Raw genomic sequence first — 23,206 nt, 5'->3', positions numbered from 1 at the left:
CATCAGAAACTATCTCAAACACGTTCTAGGAACTCTCCGTCAGTGAAGTATTGGAAAAGGTGCTCAAACGTGCTTTTAAACAGTCATTATTCAGCAATAATCTGCTCACCCACATTGAGTTTGGGCTCTTCCAGGACCACTCAAGTCCCAGCCTCATTAAGCCTTGGTTCAAAAGTGCACAAAAGACCTGAACTCCAGATGTGAGGTGAGTCACAGCTCTTGACAGCAATTCAGAATTGACTAAATGAGGCATCAAGGATTCTACCAAAACTAGAATCAATGGGAATTAGGAGGAAACTCTCCACTGGTTGGAGTTATACTTTTTACAAAGGAAGGTGATGCAGTTGTTGTCATCAGTCATCTGTGTCAGTCATCTGAGATCCAAACCATCCCTACAGGAGTTCCTCCAGGTAGTGTCCAAGTAAATAGAAACACCAAGATAGTGAATTGGCAGCACTGAGAGAATTGGGTGAGAGGAGACAGTAAGACAATACCGTTAGCATCAGCTGGAGGAGAAGGCAAGGAAAAAACTTCAAGATTAGTAGTAGAGACAGTCCAAGATGGACTTCAGGATAGGCAGCAATGCAAAGTGGCCAAGCAGAGGCTGATATCCAAGATCACTACTCATGGGGATGGCCTCAACCAGGACCTTGGGTTCATGTCATACTACAGGTGACCCTACTACACTATACACTCTGTCACACACACAAGCACAAATACACACACACTCTTACATATTCACACACTCGCGTAGACTCTTTCTCATACACATACTCTCTCTCATACACACATAAGCACTCCCCACACTCACACCCACGCAAATACCCTCTATACACACTTTACCAAACTTTCACACAAACACACATTCTCTCATGTTCATTCACACTTATATGTGCACACTCAAATGCATACACTTTCTCTCTCTCTCATGCATCTGCACACACATATAAGTCTATGGGGTGAACTTGCATTTGCAGAATTATATTTGCAGACGCATTCTATTTTGCTCAAAAAATACACAATCTGCAGACAGTTAATGCAGGCAGTCAATCCATGTAATATTTTGTAAATTCCACTTTAGAAATAGAATCAGTCTGACTCAGGATTGGGATACAGATAGACTCTAACCGAACCCTTTTAATGCATTGGCTGAGCTGAGCTGAGTAGTTACCTTTTGTTATAAAACCTTAAGTTTTCTTGAGAATGTGACTTAAAAGAAGTTCTGGGATTTACGTATTAATGAAGTGAAACCTGCAACCCATTCTAAAAGATGAAAGAACAGCAATTTAGCTTTGTTCAATATATCATGTCAGTTGCATGACACTGTGATCTTTTGCTATAAATTCTGTGTCTGATGATCCTGCTCCACAAGCACCTGATGAAGGAGCAGCACTCTGAAATCTAGTGCTTCCAAATAAACCTTTTGGACTATAACCTGGTGCTGTGTGATTTTTAACATAGGGGAAAATAGGTGTAAGGTAAAAGGAGGTAAATTTAGAGGAGGGTGGTAAGTGACTGGAATGCATTGCCAGACGAGGTGGTGGGGGCAGATACGACAGCAATGTGCAAGATGCAACTTGACACATACATGAATAGGTATGTAATAGAGGGATATATACCACATAGAAGCAAAAGGTTTTTAGGTTAGAAAGGTGTCACATGTCAGCACAATCTTGGTGGGCCAAATGGGATGTTCCTGTGCTATATTCTTCTTTGTTCTTTGTTCTAACAAATAGAACCTATTTCCGCTAATTTAGGAGTCTAACACTGAAGGGTGAAACTATAATAATAATGACACTGGACTAGTAACACAGAGGCCAAAACTAATGTTCTAGGAACATCCTTCAAACCTCTGCATGGCAGGTGGCAAAATTTGAATGCAATAAAATCTAGAATTAAATACTAATGGTGACCATGTAACCAATGTCAATTGTTGTCAAACCCCATTGAGCTCAGTGATGCCCTTTAGGAAAGAAAATCTGCCATCCTTACCTGGTATGGCCACACACTCAACATGGTTGACTCTTCACTGCCCTCTGAAATGGCCTAGCAAGGCCTTCATTTCAAGGGCAATTAGGGACGGGTAATAAATGGTGACCTTGCCAGCGGCACTAGTGTCCCATGAAAGAATAAAAAAAAATCCAAACCTGTCAGGCGTCATGTTCAGAAAGACCTCCACATGCAAAGGGTGTTGTAGAGTTGCAATTTTCTTCCATGAATGGAAATGGATGATACATCAATAAGTTTTCAAATTCAGTCAAACAAAGATAATAAAAGATAAGTTGCCACAGGCTAGTGTAAGGAATTCAATCACAAGTGAACTGTGAACTGAAGAAAAATGTCCTCGACTGTTCTCTATATAATCAATGCTCTAAATGGTGCTCCAATCTATTTTCTCTCCAAATTTAAAATGTACTGGAGGTATTTAGGTTCTCTGAGTCTAATCCCAAGTATCTACAGCCTTCCATCAACTGGAAGTGCTGGTGTCAAGATTGTGAGCTGTAATGCAGCTACAATGCATTCAATTTCCAGGTGTCTTATTGACAGCTCCTAATAAAGATGGGCTTTCTTGATGACCATCCCACAGAGCGGTCAAAGTTCCACAGTGCTGCAACACAACACTATGTATCAAAACAGCAAATGCCTCAATATTTATTCAGCTTGTCTGGTTAATTCCCCGTGCTAAATGATACAGCTAATTCTTTAGAGATTGAGTCTGTTGCATCTGCAGAAGAGTGAATAACCTCACTGCATCACTACAAACTCTCTGTCATGTTCTACATCTGCCTACATCCTCTGAATGAACTTTACAAATCAACTCTCCACGGCTGCTACTGCAATAATGTGAACAGATACCTCAGAACACTCAACCATGGGTTTCACAACTGGATTATTAAGTCCACTGAAGTGGAAACAGAGGAAGCAATAAAGAAATACCTTGGGCAAGTTTGTTTTTTTTGAGTTGTTAAAACATTGAAGGGTTTTGTTTTCAAAAATGGGATTCAGCTTTGCTTTGATTGACTTCCAGCCGGAGGTGAAGGGCTTTTACCCGAAACGTCGATTTCGCTGCTCCTTGGATGCTGCCTGAACTGCTGTGCTCTTCCAGCACCAGTAATCCAGAATTCCAGCCAGATCAGAGTCACTGAGGCGGACATTCACCTTTACCTGCCCACACATGAAAGTCTTTTGGGTTTCCTGATGTATTCACCTCTCCAGCCTCAGCAACTATCAGGTGAGGCTTTCAACATGATATTCCAAATAAGCAAGAGACTGTTTACATAAAAAAAAGCAGGGCTCCTACACACGGTGTTGAGAGGCTTGTAACTGTACCCCATCTTTCTCAGGAAGTTCATTCCACACGCAAACCACTCGCTGTGTAAAAGATTTTGACTCTCATGTCGTTTTTAAAACTCTCTCTTCTCACCTTAAAGATGTGAACCCTAATCTTGAAATCCCCTATCTTAGGGAAAAGACAACTACCATTAGCTGTCTCTATACCTCTCATTGTTTTATAACCTCAATAAGGCCACCTCTCAACCTTCACTCCAGTGAAAAAAATCCCAGCCTATCCAGCCTTTCTTTATAACTCAAACTCTCCATGCTTGGGGAACCTCTAGCTGGGCATCACTGATACATTTGGTGTTGTATCTATTTAATGCCCAGCACAAATATTTCCACCCACTGTAATGAATGAGAGACAGTCTTAGGGAGACAAAAGCTTCAGCTGAACCACTGAACAGCAAGGGGTTCTGTTCAAGACTCTCTTCATGGTTTTATTGAGAAATGAATTGTACAAGTTTTTACAATAGTGGAACATAACATCAACCGGTCTTACAGGAATTCTGGAACCAAGGTCAGCTGTTAAATGCATGTTTTACTATTGCTCAGCTTTGCTGATGTGTGAGATGCAGTTAGTGAGTAGTACAGTTGCATCCAATTCAGAAGGTTGGTTACTTAAAGCCCTAACTCAATGGCTGGAGCACTCCAGTGCATTACTGAGGGAGTGCCACACTATAAGAGATTACATCTTTCAGATGGCCCAATAAACTGAGAGGCTGGCTGGCTGGCTTCTCAGGTGCACATGAAAGATCTCGAGGTCACTCAATTCTGGCAAAACACAGGACTGATCTCAAGTCCTGTCCAATATTGCTCCCTCAACCAGCATTACTATAATGAAAATAAACATGTGGCCTTTATAATGTTTACACAGCAATTTGGCTGCCACACTTCTGCATTACAACACTGACTCCACTTTAAAATAAAAAGTAATTGACAGGCAGTAAAGCATGTTGGGACATCCTGAAGTTATGAAAGGTACTATGTGAATGTTCATCTTTCCCGTCCAATGGACAGTGTCAATTAGTTTCTAATCCTACGCTCATGCAATGTTTCCTAAAGCCTTGTGATGTATTAACAGCGGCCAAAGCTTTAGCAAGGATCTGACAGCACAGTGTATGCTCTTATGGCACCCAACACTTCTGTGTCCAAACATTAAAAAAGCACAACAAAGTATACATTGTCTTGACATACTGGTCATCATTTTGTGACTGTGAATAGCAAAACAAAAGTAGATGCTAACATCAGTTTGTTCAATAGCAAATATTCAATGGCATCCCAGTCCAAGACCCTAACACCTTTGAAGACTATGAATTTGTCCATAAGGCTATGCTCTAACTTCTGTGGTTTTGATCACTTTTCATAAATAAATCTATGTTTATTTAATACAAGGCATCCTGGTTTTGTATTTTAGAACATTACAAAGTCCCCAAAAAGAAAAACTATCAGCTTAGTTCAACAGTCAGATCTTCGTGTTGCTCTCCTGATTTCAGTTGCTTTCTAAGCCATTTTCCTCTATCGTTTTTCTCTATCATTCAGTCTCACATTCTTTAAAAGTCAACAATCATGATAATTTGTTAGCAGTTCAGAACGATTCCATTTTTTGCACGGTGTTCTAAACAATTGGCTGATTCACTCGGTCGCTGATTTTGAGCTCCACATTTTTAGACTCTTGCCTTAGAGTCCTGATGGCACTTCCTCCCCCCCAGTCCTCAGATGCCATTTTGATGCAATTACGCTTTCTTGTCTGCCGCTCAGTTCCACTCACTTGGCCAGATTTTTGACGCGATAAGATTTGCCTTGGCTTTCTTGAAGCCTGGCATTGCTTGGAGGACCAACAGCAATGACCGCAGTTTCATTCTGCACGTGTCAGCCTCAATAGGGGAATCAAATATTTTGTAATGTCTCCCGGAGGGATATCTGGTCCTGATTTTGCTCTCAAGCATGGTCCTTCTTGGGCTGGCTACTATTTTCCTACAGTGCAATGATTGGGGTTGAAGTTACAATATGCAATCATGTCTCTCAGTGGCCTTGAGTGCCTCATGCATGCTCGCAGCTGAAAGCCTCCTGTTGATGTTTCTGTACTTGCAACGCAGCAGGCTCCAGAAAGTAGTCCTCAGGTCTCGGTTGAAAAAGGCGTAGATGAGTGGGTTGATGAGGGAGTTGGTGTATCCCAACCACAGCAACGTTCTCTCCAACCTCAGCGGCATGCAACTGCATTCGATCCCGCAAATGAAGGGCCGGGCGGCAGAGAGCAGGAAAAAGGGCAGCCAGCAGAAGGTGAAGGCTCCAACAATGATCCCCAGGGTTCGGGCAGCCTTCTGCTCCCTCTTGAAGATAGAAATGTTCTTGCGATCGTGCCTGAGGAGCTTAGATAAGGTGGCACACTCCTCTGCGGCCTTGAACCTCTTGGTGGCATGGTGGGCTCGAATGTCCTCCTCCATGTTGTAGACTCCATCCTGCTCATATTGACGGGGGATACTCATGAACTTGTGCTTCTCCGCACTTACTTTAGCAGCTTTGTATATCCGGTAATACATAATCAGCATGACCGTCATGGGAATATAAAAAGCTACTCCCGTGGAGTAGACAGTGTAGCCAAAGTCTTGGCTGATGAGACACATCCGGTCCACCGTGACATTTTTAGCCCAACCAAACAATGGCGGGAGGGTTATGGATGCTGAAAGGAGCCAAACGGTGATCACCATCTTGGCCATTGATCTTCCGTTCTGTCTCACTGGGTATGTCAAAGGGCGTGTTATTCCCAAGTATCTGAAACACACAATCAGAGAAACTGATTTATCAATTCTAACTGCTCTTTAATGTAAAACAGAAGCTGCTGCTTATTTCACATTGTCACTCTTTAAGTCACGAACCGATCACTTTTTTATCGATACAATTCTCTTACGTATCTTGTCATTAAACAATGGAATTTGATTAATGCAACAAGCTCTGAGCCTCAGAGTTCATTGAAGGATGGCATGGTGGCTCAATGATTAGCACTGCTGCCTGCCTTACAGTGCCAGGGACCTGAGTTCAATTCCGGTCTCGTGCAACTGTGTGTGTGGAGTTTGCACAATCTCCCTGTGTCTGTGCGGGTTTCCTCCGGGTGTTCCAGTTACCTCCCACAATCAAAAGATGTGCAGATTACGTGAATTGGCCATGCTAAATTGCTTGTAGTGTTCAGGAATATGTAGGTTAGGTGCCTGAGTCAGTGGTTAAATAATGTGGCTGAGTAGATTAGTCTTCGGAGGGTCAGTATGGACTTGTTGGGTCGAAGGGCCTGTTTCCACACTGTAGGGATTCTACGATTCTAACTGCTTGCTTCCAAGTTGTTCACAGAAGTTCTGAACTAGATTACTGCTTTTCATCTTGCACTCATCAGGACATCTTGCAAGAATACAAATTCAAGGGGAAAATCAAGATTTAAGCAGAGTAGAGTGGACACTGATTGGTAGAGATCTTGCTTTCCATGAAAACTGATGGATAGCTAATAGACAGCCTTTGTTAAACTTTCATCCAGGCAGGTTGGCTCTGATTGGACAGGGCATTCCCTTAGAAATGAACCAGCAAATGGCTGGCACCTATTTTGTTGGAAAAGACATTGATTGGCAGAATATGGAAAATGGGGTGCTACAAGAGTCAATGCTGTTCCCTGAATGTTTTACAATTTATCTCAATGACTTAAATAAAGGGATCAAAGGAATGGTCGTTAAAGTCACAGACGTCACCACAAAAAGGCATAAAGAGGCTGCAAGCACACACACACACAGGCACACACACACACACACACACACACAGGCACACACACACACACACACACATAAATACGCATGCACACACACATACACACACACACACACACACACACAGAGGCACAAACATACACACATTTAGGTTGAGTGAGTGGGTTAAAATCAATCACATCGAGTATCATTTTTGGAAAACGTGAGTTTTATTTTACATTAGCCAGAAGAACGAACGAATAGCGTATTGTTTAAATGAAGAATAGCTGCAGAATGCAGATACACAAAGGGGCAGAGGTGTTCTGATGTATGAGTAACAAGACTTTGCTATGTGCAGCATATAATCAAGAAGCTGGTGGCACGCTATCCTTTATTACAAGAATTGAACATACAAACAGGATGTTCTGCTTCAATAATGTATGACACTGGTGAGACCACATCTTGAATAGTCTAGTCACCTTAGACTAGATTGCCTACAGTGTGGAAACAGGCCGTTCGGCCCAACAAGTCCACACAGACCCATTTCCCTCTGAATAATGCACCTAATATGATGGGCAATTTGGCATGGCCAATTCACCTGACCTGCACAGTTTTGGATTGTGGGAGTATTCCAGAGCTAGATTAAAGTGGTGCTGGAAAAGCACAGCAGTTCAGGCAGCATCCAAGGAGTAGGGAAATTGACGTTTCGGGCAAAAGCCCTTCAAAGCACCCAGAGGAAACCTACACAGACAGTCACCCGAGGCTGGAATCAAACCTGGGTTGCTGGCACTGTGAGGCAGCAATGCTAATCACTGAGCTACCATGATCACCTTTCAGAAAGGAGAGGTATATAAGAATACAAAAATGAGAAGCAGGAGTAAGCCATTCAGCCCCTCAAACCTGCTCCATCATTCAATACAATCATGACTGACTGCATCTCAGCCCCAATTCCACTTTCCTGCCTGCTCTCCATAGCTCTTTAATCCATTAATAAATCTATCTCTTTCTTAAACTCACTCACTGACCCTGAGTCCACCACACCCTGGGGTAATGAATTTCACAGATTCTCAACCCTTTGAAGGAAGTCATAGAGTCATAGACATGTACGGCATGGAAACAGATCCTTCGATCCAACTTGTCCATGCCAACCAGATATCCTAAATTAATCTAGTTGCATTTGCCAGCATTTGGCCCATATTCCTCTAAACCCTTCCTACTCATATATCCATCCAAATGCCTTTTAAATGTTGTAATTGTACCAGCCTCCACCACTTCCTCTGGCAGCTCATTCCATACACACACCAACTTCTGCGTGAAAAAGGTTGTCCTTAGATCCCTTTTATATCTTTCCACTCTCATCCTAAACCTATGCCCTCTCATTCTGGACACCCCCATGCCAGGGAAAAGACATTTTCTATTTATCCTATCCATGCACCTCATGATTTTATAAGGTCACTCCTCAGCCTCTAACACCCCAGCCTATTCAGCCTCAAATTGTCCAATCCTGGCAACATCCTTGTAAATCTTTTCTGAACCCTTTCAAGTTTCATAACATCCTTCCAATAGGAAGGAGACCAGAATTGCACACAATATTCCAACAGTGGCCTAACCAGTGTCCTGAACAGCTGCAACTTGACCTCCCAACTCCTGTACTCAATGCTCTGACCAATAAAGGAAAGCATAACAAACACCTTCTTCACTATCCTATCTACCTGCAACTCTACTCTCAAGGAACTATGAACCAGCACTCCAAGGTCTTTTTGTTCAGCTACATTCCCTAGGACCTTACTATTAAGTGTATAAGTCCTGCTCTGACTTGCTTTTCCAAAATGCAGCACCTCGCATTTATATAAATTAAACTCCATCTGCCACTCCTTAGGTCATTGGTCCACCTGATCAAGATCCCATTGTATTCTGAGGAAACCTTCTTCACTGTCCACTACACCTCCAATTTTGGTGTAATCTGCAAACTTACTAACTATACCTCCTATGTTCATACCCAAATCATTAACATAAATGACGAAAAGTAATGGATCCAGTACTGATTCATCCTTCTCATCTCCAGATTGCTCCACAAGGTATTACAAGGGAATGGTTTGGTCACCCAGACCAACATCTATGATGGTGTAAACTAGTTGACATTGATCATTGGATGTCATGTCAGACTCTTCCATCATTGTGGCAGAAGCAAATCCTGACTGGTGTGTTTTTAACTATGGAGCTCCAGGAAGGATTAGAGAATTTTATTAGAGTTTATTATTAGAGTATTAGCGTTTCCTGAAGAAGGTTTATGCCTGAAACATCGATTCTCCTGCTCCTCGGATGCTCCCTGTCCTGTGTTTTTCCAGCACCACATTTTTCAATTCTGGTACTCCAGCATCTGCAGTCCTCACTTTCTCCTAGGATTAGAGAGTTGCCAACACACGCAAGGGGCTTGGGTAAGAAAGGCAGCTCTGTATTCTCTCAAATAGTCACCATTTTGATTTTATTGTTACGACACGGGGTAAACCCCTCTGCTAATTTAAACCAGCAATACAGAAAAGATTCAATTCATGGTGTAATCTGTTAAATTTTGAGAGGGAAGAACTATCCCAGAGGTCACTACTTAAAGCAAAAATTAACACTTCTATTCTTTAAGCCCAACAAAGAATATTAAAACTGACAAAAATTTAGAACTCCTTTCTCTTAAACCTATCTTTTACCTCCCACTCAACTATACTGGTCCAATAAAAATCCCAATTAAGAATTTTTTTAAAATCACATTTCAAAAACGAGTCAGCTTTGTTAATTCTCTTCTGTACATTTTCTTTAGGTCAGTTTCAATGTTCTGCTGCACAAACTTATGGATTTGTACCTCTCAGAGCGCTGTTCAGCTGGCAGTCTGTACTTGTTGGTGGCTTGGCGGTTCTCCCATTAAATGTTCAAAATGTCCAGTTTTATACCTCAAAACATCGGAGCACTTCATTGATTTTAATATTATCAAAATACTAAATTCAAATTTGATTGGATATTGGTATCTTGGGGTATAACTTAAACTGATTGGCCAAATTTGAGTTTGTTTTTGTTTCATTGCAACCCATATGCTGCTATTTGTTTTGACCAAATGTTACATTGTTACTGTGTTCAGGACTCTATGTGCTTTGTCAGTCCTTGCTAGCTTTTCAACTCTCTTAAAAGTACAGTACACCTCTACATCTTCATAAAATTGTAGAACAACTTTGAAAACAGTAGTGGAATGAAAAAGCATGTTCACCTGCCTTCATGGTCTGATAGGTGTAGAGTCAATACCTAAACTAAGACCAATCTTGGCCTTCACTAAGATTCCAGTTTTGATTGCTGTTTTGTGTTAGGTCACACCATGTTCTGTGAGCAGATGGGAAGCTACCATTCACCTCAACTAAGCTGGTTAAGCATTTATGAGTCAAACATCACCCTACAAACATTTGAGGACTCTGCAGGTACAGTGATAGTATCTCTACCTGTCAACCAGGAGGTCCAAGTTTAAGTCCCACCTGCTTCTTTGAACAGATTAATTAGACAATATCCACAAATATTTACAATTGAGTAATTATTGATGTGGCCTTGTAAATATAAAAAGTTCAATGTAGTCCATGGCATCAGGAAATCTATGGCATTGTCATTAACCTGAATTGAGTGTCACTATCTGGTCTGGATTTCATGAAAGCTAGATTATGATTAACTTGCGCTAGATTATTATCAAACAGAACTCGACTGTCACTAACTGAGAAAGAGTAGTCACTAACCTGGTCATTCTGTTATTATATTGGCCTGACTGTGACTAACCAGGATTGGATTCTCATTAACCTGGTCTATATCGATGCTGCAAAAAAGAAATTGCTATAGAAACTCAGCAAGTCTGGCAGTATCTGTGGAGAGAGAAACAGAGGTAATACTTTGGGTCCAGTGACCCTTCTTCAAGCCTGGAATGTTCTGAGGAAGTGGTGAAGGCTGTTACAATTATAACGTTTAAAAGGCATCAGGATGGGTACATGAATAGGAAGGGTTTAGATTAGATTTTTTACAGTGTGGAAACAGGCTCTTCAGCACAACAAGTCCACATGGGCCCTCTGAAGAGCAAGCCACCTCACCCCAACCCCATATTTACCTCTGACTAATGCAACTAACACTGTGGGCAATTTAGCATGACCAATTCACCTGACCTGCACATCTTTGGACCATGGGAGGAAACCCACGCAGACACGGGGAGAATATGCAAACTCCACACAGACAGTCACCCGAGGCGGGGATCGAACCCACATCCCTGGTACTGTAAAGCAGTAGTGCTAACTACTGAGCCACCATGCCACCCAAGGGGCATGGGCAAAGTGCTGGTAAGTGGAACTAGATTAATTTAGGATACCTAGTCAGCATGGACGCGTTGAACCAAAGGGTCTGTTTCCGTATTATACATCCCTATTACACTATGACTGTAGTCAGGATTTTCATTAACATGATCCAGATTGTCAATAATCCCATGGAGGCCAATATTTTATTTGAATTCTCAGTGATCAATTGAAATGAATTTCCATGATGAAATTCCATCTTTTAAGCTAATTACTGTAACAAGCAAACTAAATACTACATGAACTGAAAATAATTTACTTGGTAGACTATAAACTGCGGAAAAGATATTTCTGATTTAACATTTTTAAATAACTGAAAACCCCAAGCCACAAATATATTCCAGTGCCTGCTATCAGCAGTTTTTACAGGAAATCCGTCCAACATGTTAGAGGATGTTAGGGGATTACAGGGTGACCTGGACAAGTTAGGTGAGTGGGCAGATGCATGGCAGATGCAGTTTAATGTGGATAAATGTCTGGTTATCCACTTTGGTGGCAAGAACAGGAAGGCAGATTACTACCTCAATGGTATCAAATTAGGTAAAGGGGCTGTTCAGAGAGATCTGGGTGTTCTTGTACACCAGTCAATGAAGGCAAGCATGCAGGTACAGCAGGTCGTGAAGAAGGCTAATAGCATGCTGGCCTTCATAACAAGAGGGATTGAGTATAGAAGCAAAGAGGTGCTTCTGCAGCTGTACAGGGCCCTGGTGAGACCACACCTGGAGTACTGTGTACAGTTCTGGTCTCCAAATTTGAGGAAAGACATTCTGGCTATTGAGGGAGTGCAGCGTAGGTTCACGAGGTCAATTCCTGGAATGGCAGGATTGCCTTACACGGAAAGACTGAAGCGACTGGGCTTGTATACCCTTGAGTTTAGAAGACTGAGAGGGGATCTGATTGAAACGTATAGGCTTATGAAAGGATTGGACACTCTGGCAGGAGGGAACATATTTCCGTTGATGGGGGAGTGCCGAACCAGAGGACACAACTTAAAAATACGGGGTAGACCATTTAGGACAGAGATGAGGAGAAACTACTTCACACAGAGAGTGGTGGCTGTGTGGAATGCTCTGTCCCAGAGGGCAGTGGAGGCCCAGTCTCTGGATTCTTTTAAGAAAGAATTGGATAGAGCTCTTAAAGATAGTGGAGTCAAGGGGTATGGAGATAAGGCTGGAACAGGATACTAATTAGGAATGATCAGCCATGATCATATTGAATGGCGGTGCAGGCTCGAAGGGCAGAATGGCCTACTCCTGCATCTATTGTCTATTGTCTATTGTCTATTACCCTCAGTGAAAAACTTTCGTTTTATTCGTTAATGGGATGCAAATGTCACCAGCTAATGGCACTGATGAGGCAATCACAAGGTTGCAGGGTAATTTCTTATACATAGAATCTTAATCTATTCATTCATAGAATCCCTACATTGTGGAAACAGGCTATTTGGCCCATTGAGTCCATTCTGCCCCTCTGAAGACCATCCCACCCGGACCCATGCCCCTCCCATATCCCTGTAATCCAGCATTTCCCATGGCTACTCCACCTAAACTGCCCATCCCTGGACACAATGAGCAATACATCATGGCCAATCCACCCTAATCTGCACATCTTTGGACTATGGGGGGAAACCAGATACCTGGAGGAAACCCACACAGACATGGGGAGAATCTGCAAAATCCCCATTGTCACCCAAGGGTGGAATTGAACCCTAGTGGTGTGACAAAGCAGTGCTGACCATTGAGTCACCATGCTGCCCAAGGTCAATTGATCAAGGTTCTGGACCTGTAGCTATGTGGTGCTGCCTTCTTACATCTTTAATACTTCAGAACAATTTTTATTTAGGTCCATTCTAACGAAGCAGACCACAGGTCTGGCCGGCCATGAAAAGTGCAGGCAAATCTATTACTAGCATCTATCTTATTTCTTTAAGATTTCTAGGGCAGATATCATCTGCCAAATCAAAAATTTCTCATTTTATCTGAGACACTATTCTAATCTAATGAAAACAATTTTAATGGCAACCTCATCTCTTCATGCTGCCATTGACAATCAGTTTCAAGATGGATGCAACGCACTTGCTTAGTATTTGAGACTTGATATTCATTTCATCTGTCCTCAAACACTTTGCAAAGATTCAATGTGGGCTTTGATAGTCCTGTCTCTTAATATAGCAGATAAAAGCTTTTCATATTACTCCCAGGCACACCAGCCTTTTTTCCATTAACCTTTTAGCTGCTCTAATAGCAGCCTTGGTTTTCTTTGACTGATTTGCATTTCTTTTTTCATTTTCCTCGGTGTCATTTGCTTTCATTCCACGTAAACATTTTTCTTTTCATCCTTATTTGTCATAATGCATGACCTCTCAGTCACCTTGGTTTATTTTTGGCATGATTCCTTCAGTTGTCATTTGTATTATACACTTCAATATGAGAAATCAAAACTCAGTTTTTCTAATCTGGGATCGAGTGAATGTAACTGTGAAACTTTAACTATCAAATATCAGCGTTCACATTGTCCTCCAACTAGCCTTTCAAAAGCGTATCTTATTAAACTGGCGAGGTTTCAAAAACTATTTACCAGGACGCTACCGGGAATGGAAGATTTGAGATCTAAGTACAGGTTGGACAGGCTGGGATTTTTTTTTCATTGGAGAGTAGGAGGTTGAAAACTTTATAAAGGTTTATAAAATCAAGAGGAGTGTAGATAAGATGAATGGCAGGTGTCTTTACCTGAGGGTAGTGGATTTCAAGACTAGGGGACGTATTTTTGAGGTGAGAGGAGAAAGATTTTAAAAGGACATGAGGGGCAAATATTTTACACAGAGGGTGGTTCTTGCGTGGAATGAACTCCCAGAGGTAGTGGTGGATGCGGGTATAGTTAAAGCATTGAAAAGATATTTGAAAAATACATGAATAAGAAACGCTTGGAGTGATATGGGCCAAGCACAGGCAGGTGGGAGTAGTTTAATTTGGGATTATGGTCAGTATGACCAGTTCCACCATAGGACACACCAGATGGCCACCTTCTTTAGAGACCGCAATTTCCCTTCCCACGTGGTTAAAGATGCCCTCCAACGCATCTCGTCCACATCCCGCACCTCCGCCCTCAGACCCCACCCCTCCAACCGTAACAAGGACAGAACGCCCCTGGTGCTCACCTTCCACCCTACAAACCTTCGCATCAACCAAATCATCCACCGACATTTCCGCCACCTCCAAAAAGACCCCACCACCAGAGATATATTTTCCTCCCCACCCCTTTCCGCCTTCCGCAAAGACCATTCCCTCCGTGACTACCTGGTCAGGTCCACACCCCCCTACCACCCACCCTCCCATTCTGGCACTTTCCCCTGCCACCGCAGGAACTGTAAAACCTGTGCCCACACCTCCTCCCTCACCTCTATCCAAGGCCCTAAAGGAGCCTTCCACATCCATCAAAGTTTCACCTGCACATCCACCAATATCATTTATTGTATCCGTTGCTCCCGATGTGGTCTCCTCTACATTGGGGAGACTGGGCGCCTCCTAGCAGAGCGCTTTAGGGAACATCTCCGAGACACCCGCACCAATCAACCAAACCGCCCCGTGGCCTAACATTTCAACTCCCCCTCCCACTCTGCCGAGGACATGAAGGTCCTGGGCCTCCTTCACCACCGCTCCCTCACCACCAGACGCCTGAAGGAAGAACGCCTCATCTTCCGCCTCGGAACACTTCAACCCCAGGGCATCAATGTGGACTTCAACAGCTTCCTCATTTCCCCTTCCCCCACCTCATCCTAGTTTCAAACTTCCAGCTCAGTTACTGTCTCCTTGACTTGTCCGACCTGCCTATCTTCTTTTCCACCTATCCACTCCACCCTCTCCTCCTTGACCTATCACCTTCATCTCCTCCCCCACTCACCCATTGTACTCTATGCTACTCTCTCCCCACCCCCACCCTCCTCTAGCTTATCTCTCCATGCTTCAGGCTCACTGCCTTTATTCCTGATGAAGGGCTTTTGCCCGAAACGTCGATTTCGCTGCTCGTTGGATGCTGCCTGAACTGCTGTGCTCTTCCAGCACCGCTAATCCAGTATTTGGTTTTCAGCATCTGCAGTCATTGTTTTTACCTTATGGTCAGTATGGACTGGTTGGATCGAAGGGTCTGTTTCCATGATGTATGACTGTTTATCACAAGCTAACAAGCAGGATACACACAGGAATATCTCTTTTGCAACATTTTAGATTATGTTAAGAACTTCTAAATCATTTTAAACTTTGAGGGCTGTTCCCTCAGTATAGGATTGAATTCATCTTTAAATATAATCAGAGCCACAGCTTTTTTAATGAAAAAAATGTTCACGGGATGTGGCATTGTTTGTTTCATAGAATCAGAGGATCCCTACAGTGGGGAATCAGGCCATTCAGCCCATCAAGTCCACACCGCTCCTCCAAAGAGCATCCCACCCAGACCCATCCCCCAAACTCTCCCTGTAATCCTGCACTCTCCCATGGCTAATCCACCTAATTTACACACCTCTGCACACTGTGGGCAATTTAGCATGACCAATCTACATAAGCTGCACATTTTTGAACATAAAAGGTCAATTATGTTCGGGAGTTGCACGAATAATGCAGATTTCCTTCCCTAAGGGGCATTCGTGAACCAGATAGATTTTTACATCCAGGGAAGTTATTTGGGTGGAACTGAGGAATAAGAAAGGGATGATCACCTTATTGGGATTGTATTATAGATCCCCTAATAGTCAGAGGGAAGTTGAGAAACAAATTTGTAAGGAGATCTCAGCTATCTGTAAGAATAATAGGGTGGTTATGGTAGGGGATTTTAACTTTCCAAACATAGACTGGGACTGCCATAGTGTTAAGGGTTTAGATGGAGAGGAATTTGTTAAGTATGTACAAGACAATTTTCTGATTCAGTATGTGGATGTACCTACTAGAGAAGGTGCAAAATGTAACCTACTCTTGGGAAATAAGGCAGGGCAGGTGACTGAGATGTCAGTGGGGGAGTACTTTGGGGACAGCGACCATAATTCTATTAGATTTAAAAAAGTGATGGAAAAGGATAGACCAGATCTAAAAGTTGAAGTTCTAAATTGGAGAAAGGCCAATTTTGACGGTATTAGGCAAGAACTTTCAAAAGCTGATTGGGGACAGATGTTCGCAGGTAAAGGGACTGCTGGAAAATGGGAAACCTTCAAAAATGAGATAATGAGAATCCAGAGAAAGTATATTCCTGTCAGGGTGAAAGGAAAGGCTGGTAGGTATAAGGAATGCTGGATGACTAAAGACATTGAGGATTTGGTTAAGAAAAAGAAGGAAGCATATGTAACGTATAGACAGGATAGATCGAGTGAATCCTTAGAAGAATATAAAGGCAGTAGGAGTATACTTAAGAGGGAAATCAGGAGGGCAAATGGGGACATGAGATAGCTTTGGCAAATAGAGTTAAAGAGAATCCAGAGGTATTTTACAAATACATTAAAGTCAAAAGAGTAACGAGGGAGAGAATAGGGCCCCTCAAAGATCAGGAAGGCAGCCTTTGTGTGGAGCCACAGAAAATGGAGGAGATAGTAAACAAGTATTTTGCATCAGTATTTACTGTGGAAAAGGACATGGAAGATGTAGAATTTAGGGAAATACATGGTGACACCTTGCAAAATTTCCATATTACAGAGGAGGAAGTGCTGGATATCTTGAAACAATTAAAGGTGGATAAATCCCCAGGACCTGATCAGGTGTACCCTAGAAATCTGTGGGAAGCTAGAGAAGTGATTGCTGGGCTCTTGCTGAGATATTTGTATCATCGATAGTCACAGGTGAGGTGCCAGAAGACTGGAGGATGGCTAACATGGTGCCACTGTTTAAGAAGGGTGGTAAGAACAAGAGCTTAAAAATGTGTTGCTGGAAAAGAGCACAAGGTCAGGCAGCATCAAAGGAGCAGGAGAATCGACGTTTCGGACATACGCCCTTCTTCAGGACAAGGCAAGGAACTACAGACCAGTGAGCCTGACCTTGGTGGTGAGCAAGTTGTTGGAGGGAATCCTGAGGGACAGGATTTACACGTATTTGGAAAGGCAAGGACATTAGGGATAGTGCGTGGGCAATCATGTCTCACAAACCTGATTGAGTTTTTTGAAGAAGTAACAAAGAGGATTGATGAGGGCAGAGCAGTAGATGTGATCTATATGGACTTCAGTAAGGCATTCGACAAGGTTCCCTATGGGAGACTGGTTAGCAAGATTAGATCTCAGAGAAGACAGGGAGAACTAGTCATTTGGATACAGAACTGGCTCAAAGGTAGAAGACAGAGGGTGGTGGTGGAGGGTTGTTTTTCAGATTGGAGGCCTGTGACCAGTGGAGTGCCACAAGGATCAGTGCTGGGTCCTCTATTTTTTGTCATTTACATAAATGATTTGGATGCGAGCATAAGAGATACAGTTAGTAAGTTTGCAGATGACACCAAAATTGGAGGTGTAGTGGACAGCAAAGAGGGTTACCTCACATTACAACAGGATCTTGATCAGATGGGCTAATGGGCTGAGAAGTGGCAGATGGAATTTAATTCAGATAAATGTGAGGTGCTACATTTTGGGAAAGCAAATCTTAGCAGAACTTATACACTTAATGGTAAGGTCATAGGGTGTGTTGCTGAACAAAGAGACCATGGAGTGCAGGTTCATAGCTCCTTGAAAGTGGAGTTGCAGGTAGCTAGGATAGTGAAGAAGGCATTTGGTATGCTTTCTTTGAGTTGGGAATTCATGTTGCGGCTGTATGGGACATTAGTTAGGTCACTTTGGAATACCGTGTGCAATTCTGGTCTCCTTTCTATTGGAAAGATGTTGTGAAACTTGAAAGGATTCAGAAAAGATTTACAAGTATGTTGCCAGAGTTGGAGGATTTGAGCTATAGGGAGAGGCTGAACAGGCTAGGGCTGTTTTCCTGGGAGCGTTGGAGGCTGAGGGGTGACCTTATAGAGGTTTACAAAATTATGAGGGGCATGGATAAGATAAATGGACAAAGTCTTTTCCCTGGGGTCGGGGAGTCCAGAACTAGAGGGCATAAGTTTAGGGTGAGAGGGGAAAGATATAAAAGACCTCAGGGGCAACATTTTCACACAGAGGGTGGTGCGTGTGCGCAATGAGCTACCAGAGGAAGTGGTGGAGGCTGATACAATTGCAACATTTAAGAGGCACTTGGATGGGTATAAGAATAGGAAGGGTTTGGAGGGATATGGGCCGGGTACTGGCAGGTGGGACTAGATTATGTTGGGATATCTGGTCGGCATGGACGGGTTGGAGTGAAGGGTCTGTTTCCATGCTGTACATCTCTAAGACTCTTTGACTCTACAACAATTTACAGTGGCTACATGGCCTCCATTCAGCTAACTATTTGTTCCAGATTTTTGAGTTGACATTAAATACAAATATCACCATCTATCATGGTGGGAATTAAACATATGTCCTTGGAACATTATCCCAGGGTCCAAAGCCTGCCTTGGAAAGGTGTGAATACTTTATTTTCTTAAGCATAAAGTCACGTCAACTGGGGTGCTTCTGCACTTCGTGTAATCATTGTATTCTATATCAACACTAATGTGTCAAAAAGTGTTACTCTCGGTCTAACAGTTTCAAAGGCCTTTTTCAATATCAATTGTCAACAGTTTGATTAAAATTTTAAAGATGATGGGTTAGGTGGATTGGCCACACAAAATTGCTCCATAGTGTTGAGGGAGGTGTAGCTTAGCTGGATTAGCCATGGGAAATGCAGGGCAACAGGGATAAGCTAAGGGTGTGAGTCTGGGTGGAATGCTCTTCGGAGGGTCGGTGTAGACTTGTTGGGCCAAATGGCCTGTTTCCACACTGTAGGGATTCTATTCTAGGGGATTCTGCTGGGATTGCATGTGGAGGAGGATGTATCATTAGGACAGGCCACTAAGGTGAGAGGGGATTTTGAGGAGGGGTTGGGGGTATATGCTGAGCCCTGAGTTGGACTTTGGGGAGGTTGGTGAGGGCAACAGGATGATTGACATGGGTCAATTGCCCCCTTCTGATATCTCCATCAGAGGAATCAGTTTTCTCAATTCTCAATGCATCCTAAGCACCTCAGATAGATCATCCCTAATCTGTCACACTCAGCTGAATACAAGCACTTTCTATCATTCTCAGAATTTTCTCAGTCCCATTCATGGAATCATAGAACATCACAGCGGGAGAGCAATAATGCTTGTGATGGCAAACTGTCAAATGGAACTGTCAGGAAGACCTGTCAAAAGCAGGTCTTATGGAGGTGTCAAACTGTCAATGCAATTAACAGTCTGAGTTCCATAATCACTAAAAAATGCCAACAGCCTTAAGAAAAGTGATTGCTTGATATTTCATGGTCTGACACAGACCTGAGGGTTTGCACTACTGAATTATTGCTGCACAACCAAGTTCACAGCTATCTATCATTACAGTTGGATGCCTGCAATTTCTCAATTTGATTGACAGCTATAATTGGGTATAAACTCTTTCATGTGGGACCATGACTGCCCATTGGTATAGAGGCGAAGAAAAGGGCAGGTTTTAGGGGTGTAAAAGTTGAATGGGAGCAGGAAACACTGGGTACAAAAGTCGATGAAAAATGGAAGACTTCCAAAAGAGAGGTGATGGGATAAGCAAGGTACATTGAGAAATAAATACAGGGTATTGAAAGCTAGACTACCTGGGATTGCCGATTATGATTATGGCCTGATTGACTAAGGACACTGATGAGAAAATGAGGAAGAAAAGGGAAAGGCATATGATGCACAACCAAATAATAACAGCAATACGAAACAGGAAGAGTGTCTCAACTGCTAGGGATGAGCATTCTCAGATTGTAAACAGGTTAAAAATGATATTCCTAAGGGATCCTAACTCTTCCTTTTTCTGATTTATATAAATAATGTGAAGATGGATGTTGAGGGCAAAATCTCTAAATTTGCAATGATACTAAGTTAGGGGGAATAGTGACTTGTGAAGATGAGGCTCAGAGAGACATTGGCAAGTTGGCCAAATGGGCAGACATATTAGCAGATGAATCTCAATACAGAGAAATGTGAGGCAATGCATTTTGGTAGAAATGACAGTGGAAGATAGTAGATGATGACACGTTCCTCCCAGACCGTCTCAACACCTTCTGTGCTCACTTTGAGCAGAATTTCGTTGGAGAGGCAACATTTATTCCAATAAGTCTTAATGAACCTATTCCAACAGTCACTGCATCAGAGATCAGATCAGTTTTCTTTCATGTGAATCCAAGGAAAGCGATGGGACCAGACAGAGTACCAGGCCATACACTCAGAGCATGCACAGATTAACTGGTCATCTTTCTGGACATCTTCAACCTCTCCCTACAGCAGGCCACTGTCCCTGCCTGTTCCAAGAGGACCAACATCATCCCTGTGCCTAAGAAGGCTCATGCAGTATGTCTCAATGACTACCACCCAGTGGCCCTAACTTTAGTGGTCATGAAGTGCTTTGAAAGGCTGGTCATGGTATTATCTTCGAGGAGAAAGTGAGGACTGCAGATCAGAGCTGAAAATGTGTTGCTGGAAAAGCGCAGCAGGTCAGGCAGCTTCCAAGGAACAGGAGAATTGATGTTTCAGGCATAAGCCCTTCTTCAGGAATCCTGAAGAAGGGCTTATGCCCGAAACGTCGATTCTCCTGTTCCTTGGATGCTGTCTGACCTGCTGCGCTTTTCCAGCAACACATTTTCAGCTCTGGAAATGGTATTAATCAACTCCAGCCTCCTCACTACTCTTGACCCACTCCAATTTTCCTATCAAACCACAGATCCACGTCAGATGCCATATCACTTGCCCTTCACTCTTCCTTAGAACATCTTGACACCAAGAACAGCTACGTAAGAATCCTACGCATTGGCTACAGTTCAGCCTTCAACACTATTATCCCCTCGAGACTGATTACTAAACTTAGTGATCTCACTAAGCCCCACTCTCTGCAACTGAATCCTCAGTGTCCTGACCCACAGGCCACAATCAGTGAAGATTAGGGACAATATTTCATCCTCACTAACACTCAACACTGGAGACCCCTACTGTACTCACTGTATACACATGACTGCGTTGCCAAATACCAGACTACTGCCATTTACAAGTTTGCTGATGACACCACCTTTATCAGTCGAATCTTAGATGGTGACGAAACAGACTACAGATGGGAGGTGGAAGATCTGGAAATTTGGTGCACTGAGAACAGTCTACCTCTCAATGCCGGCAAAACCAATGAACTCATTATTGACTTTTGGCAGGATGTTACTCATGCCCCCCTACACATTAACAGCCCAGAGGTGGAACGAGTGGAGAGTGTCAAGCTCCTGGGAGTGGTCATCCATAGCAAAAGTCCATTTCTTGGACTCTTCATGTGGACGCACTAGCTACAAAGGCCCAACAGTGTCTCTTCTTCCTCAGTTAGCTGAAGAAATTTGGCATGATGGCAAATACCCTTGCCAACTTTTATAGGTTCACCATCAAGAGCATTCTGTCTGGCTGTATCACCAGCTGGTATGGCAGCTGTACCATTCAAAACCGGAGATGGTTACAGACAGTGGTGAACTTGGCTCGGACAATCACAAAGTCCAACCTCCCATCTATAGAATCCATCTACCAGGCCCGCTGTCAAGGAAAGGCCACCAACATTCTCAAAGATCCATCCCACCCTGGCAATGTTTTTCTACAATCTCTACCACCAAGGAGAAGGTACAGAAGCCTGAACACATGCACCAGCTGGTTTCAAAACAGTTTCTGCCCTACTGTTGTTAGATTACTGAATGGAGTCACAAACTGTTAACATTCGCCTGTACCTGTGTTTTGGTTTTTGCCACTGTTTACCTATTATTTACTTATCTATGCTACTTAACTCTGTGATCTGCCTGTATTGCTCGCAAGACAAAGCTTTTCACTGTGCCTTGGTACACGTGACAATAAATTCAATTCAATTCAATTCAGAAGAAACTTGGAGAGACAATACAGGCCTCAATGGTACAACTTTGAGGGGAGAACGGGACAGAGGGACCTTTTGCATAATTTTCTAAAGGGTTCACGTGCGTAATTCTCTGAAGGTGGCCAAGCACATTATTAAGAAGGCTTATAGCATCTTGGGATTATAAATAGACACATAGAGTATAAAATTAAGAAAAAGTGCAAGAGGGCATGCCAAGAGCAATGGCAGACATACCTAAAGAGAAGAAATGAGGTGCCAGCCTGGTGGCAGAACTACTCACATGTCAAATAGAATACGCAGCAACTGGGAGACAGATCTAAACAATCCCACAACCAATGGATCAGCTCTAAACTCTGCCACATCCAATGTGAATAGTGGTGAGCAATTAAAAAAATTCACATTAGGCCCACATTGGGGTTAGGCCATAGATCAGTCATGATCTCATTGAATAGTGGAACAAGCTGAAGGGTTGAATGGCCTATTCCTGTTCCTATGTTACAATGTAGAGGAGTGGTGTTGGACTGGGGTGGACAAAGTTAAACATCACACAACAACATGACCCCTTTCAGTTGCATGACCCTGTAATCTTTTGCTATACATTCTGTATCTTATGATCCTGCTCCACAGCTACCTTATGAAGGAACTCCCAAATAAACCTGTTGGACTATAACCTGGTGTTGTGTGATTTTTAACTTTGTTCCTATGTTGCTACTTGAGGTGGAAACTCCACAAATATCTCCATCCTTGATGGTGGAAGAGCCCAACATATCAGTGCAAAAGATAAGACTGAAGCA

The 23,206-nt window shown here is 42.9% G+C and overlaps 1 protein-coding gene across 1 annotated transcript in view; it reads right to left on the bottom strand.

The window, feature by feature from the left end:
* Positions 1-3,765: 3,765 nt before the first annotated feature.
* The window catches only part of LOC140481309 (5-hydroxytryptamine receptor 7-like), a 45,216-nt gene continuing 25,775 nt past the window's right edge, over positions 3,766-23,206 (bottom strand). Inside the window, exon 2 of the mRNA XM_072577289.1 lies at positions 3,766-6,108. Within this exon, the coding sequence (XP_072433390.1) occupies positions 5,337-6,108 (772 nt within the window). The 3' untranslated portion in view covers positions 3,766-5,336. The remainder of the gene's footprint in view (positions 6,109-23,206) is intronic.

The sequence above is a fragment of the Chiloscyllium punctatum genome, chromosome 1 (genome assembly GCF_047496795.1).
Source record: "Chiloscyllium punctatum isolate Juve2018m chromosome 1, sChiPun1.3, whole genome shotgun sequence".
Lineage (NCBI taxonomy): Eukaryota > Metazoa > Chordata > Chondrichthyes > Orectolobiformes > Hemiscylliidae > Chiloscyllium > Chiloscyllium punctatum.
Note: the sequence above shows the minus strand (reverse complement) of the source record. Positions and strands in the feature narration are given on the sequence as shown.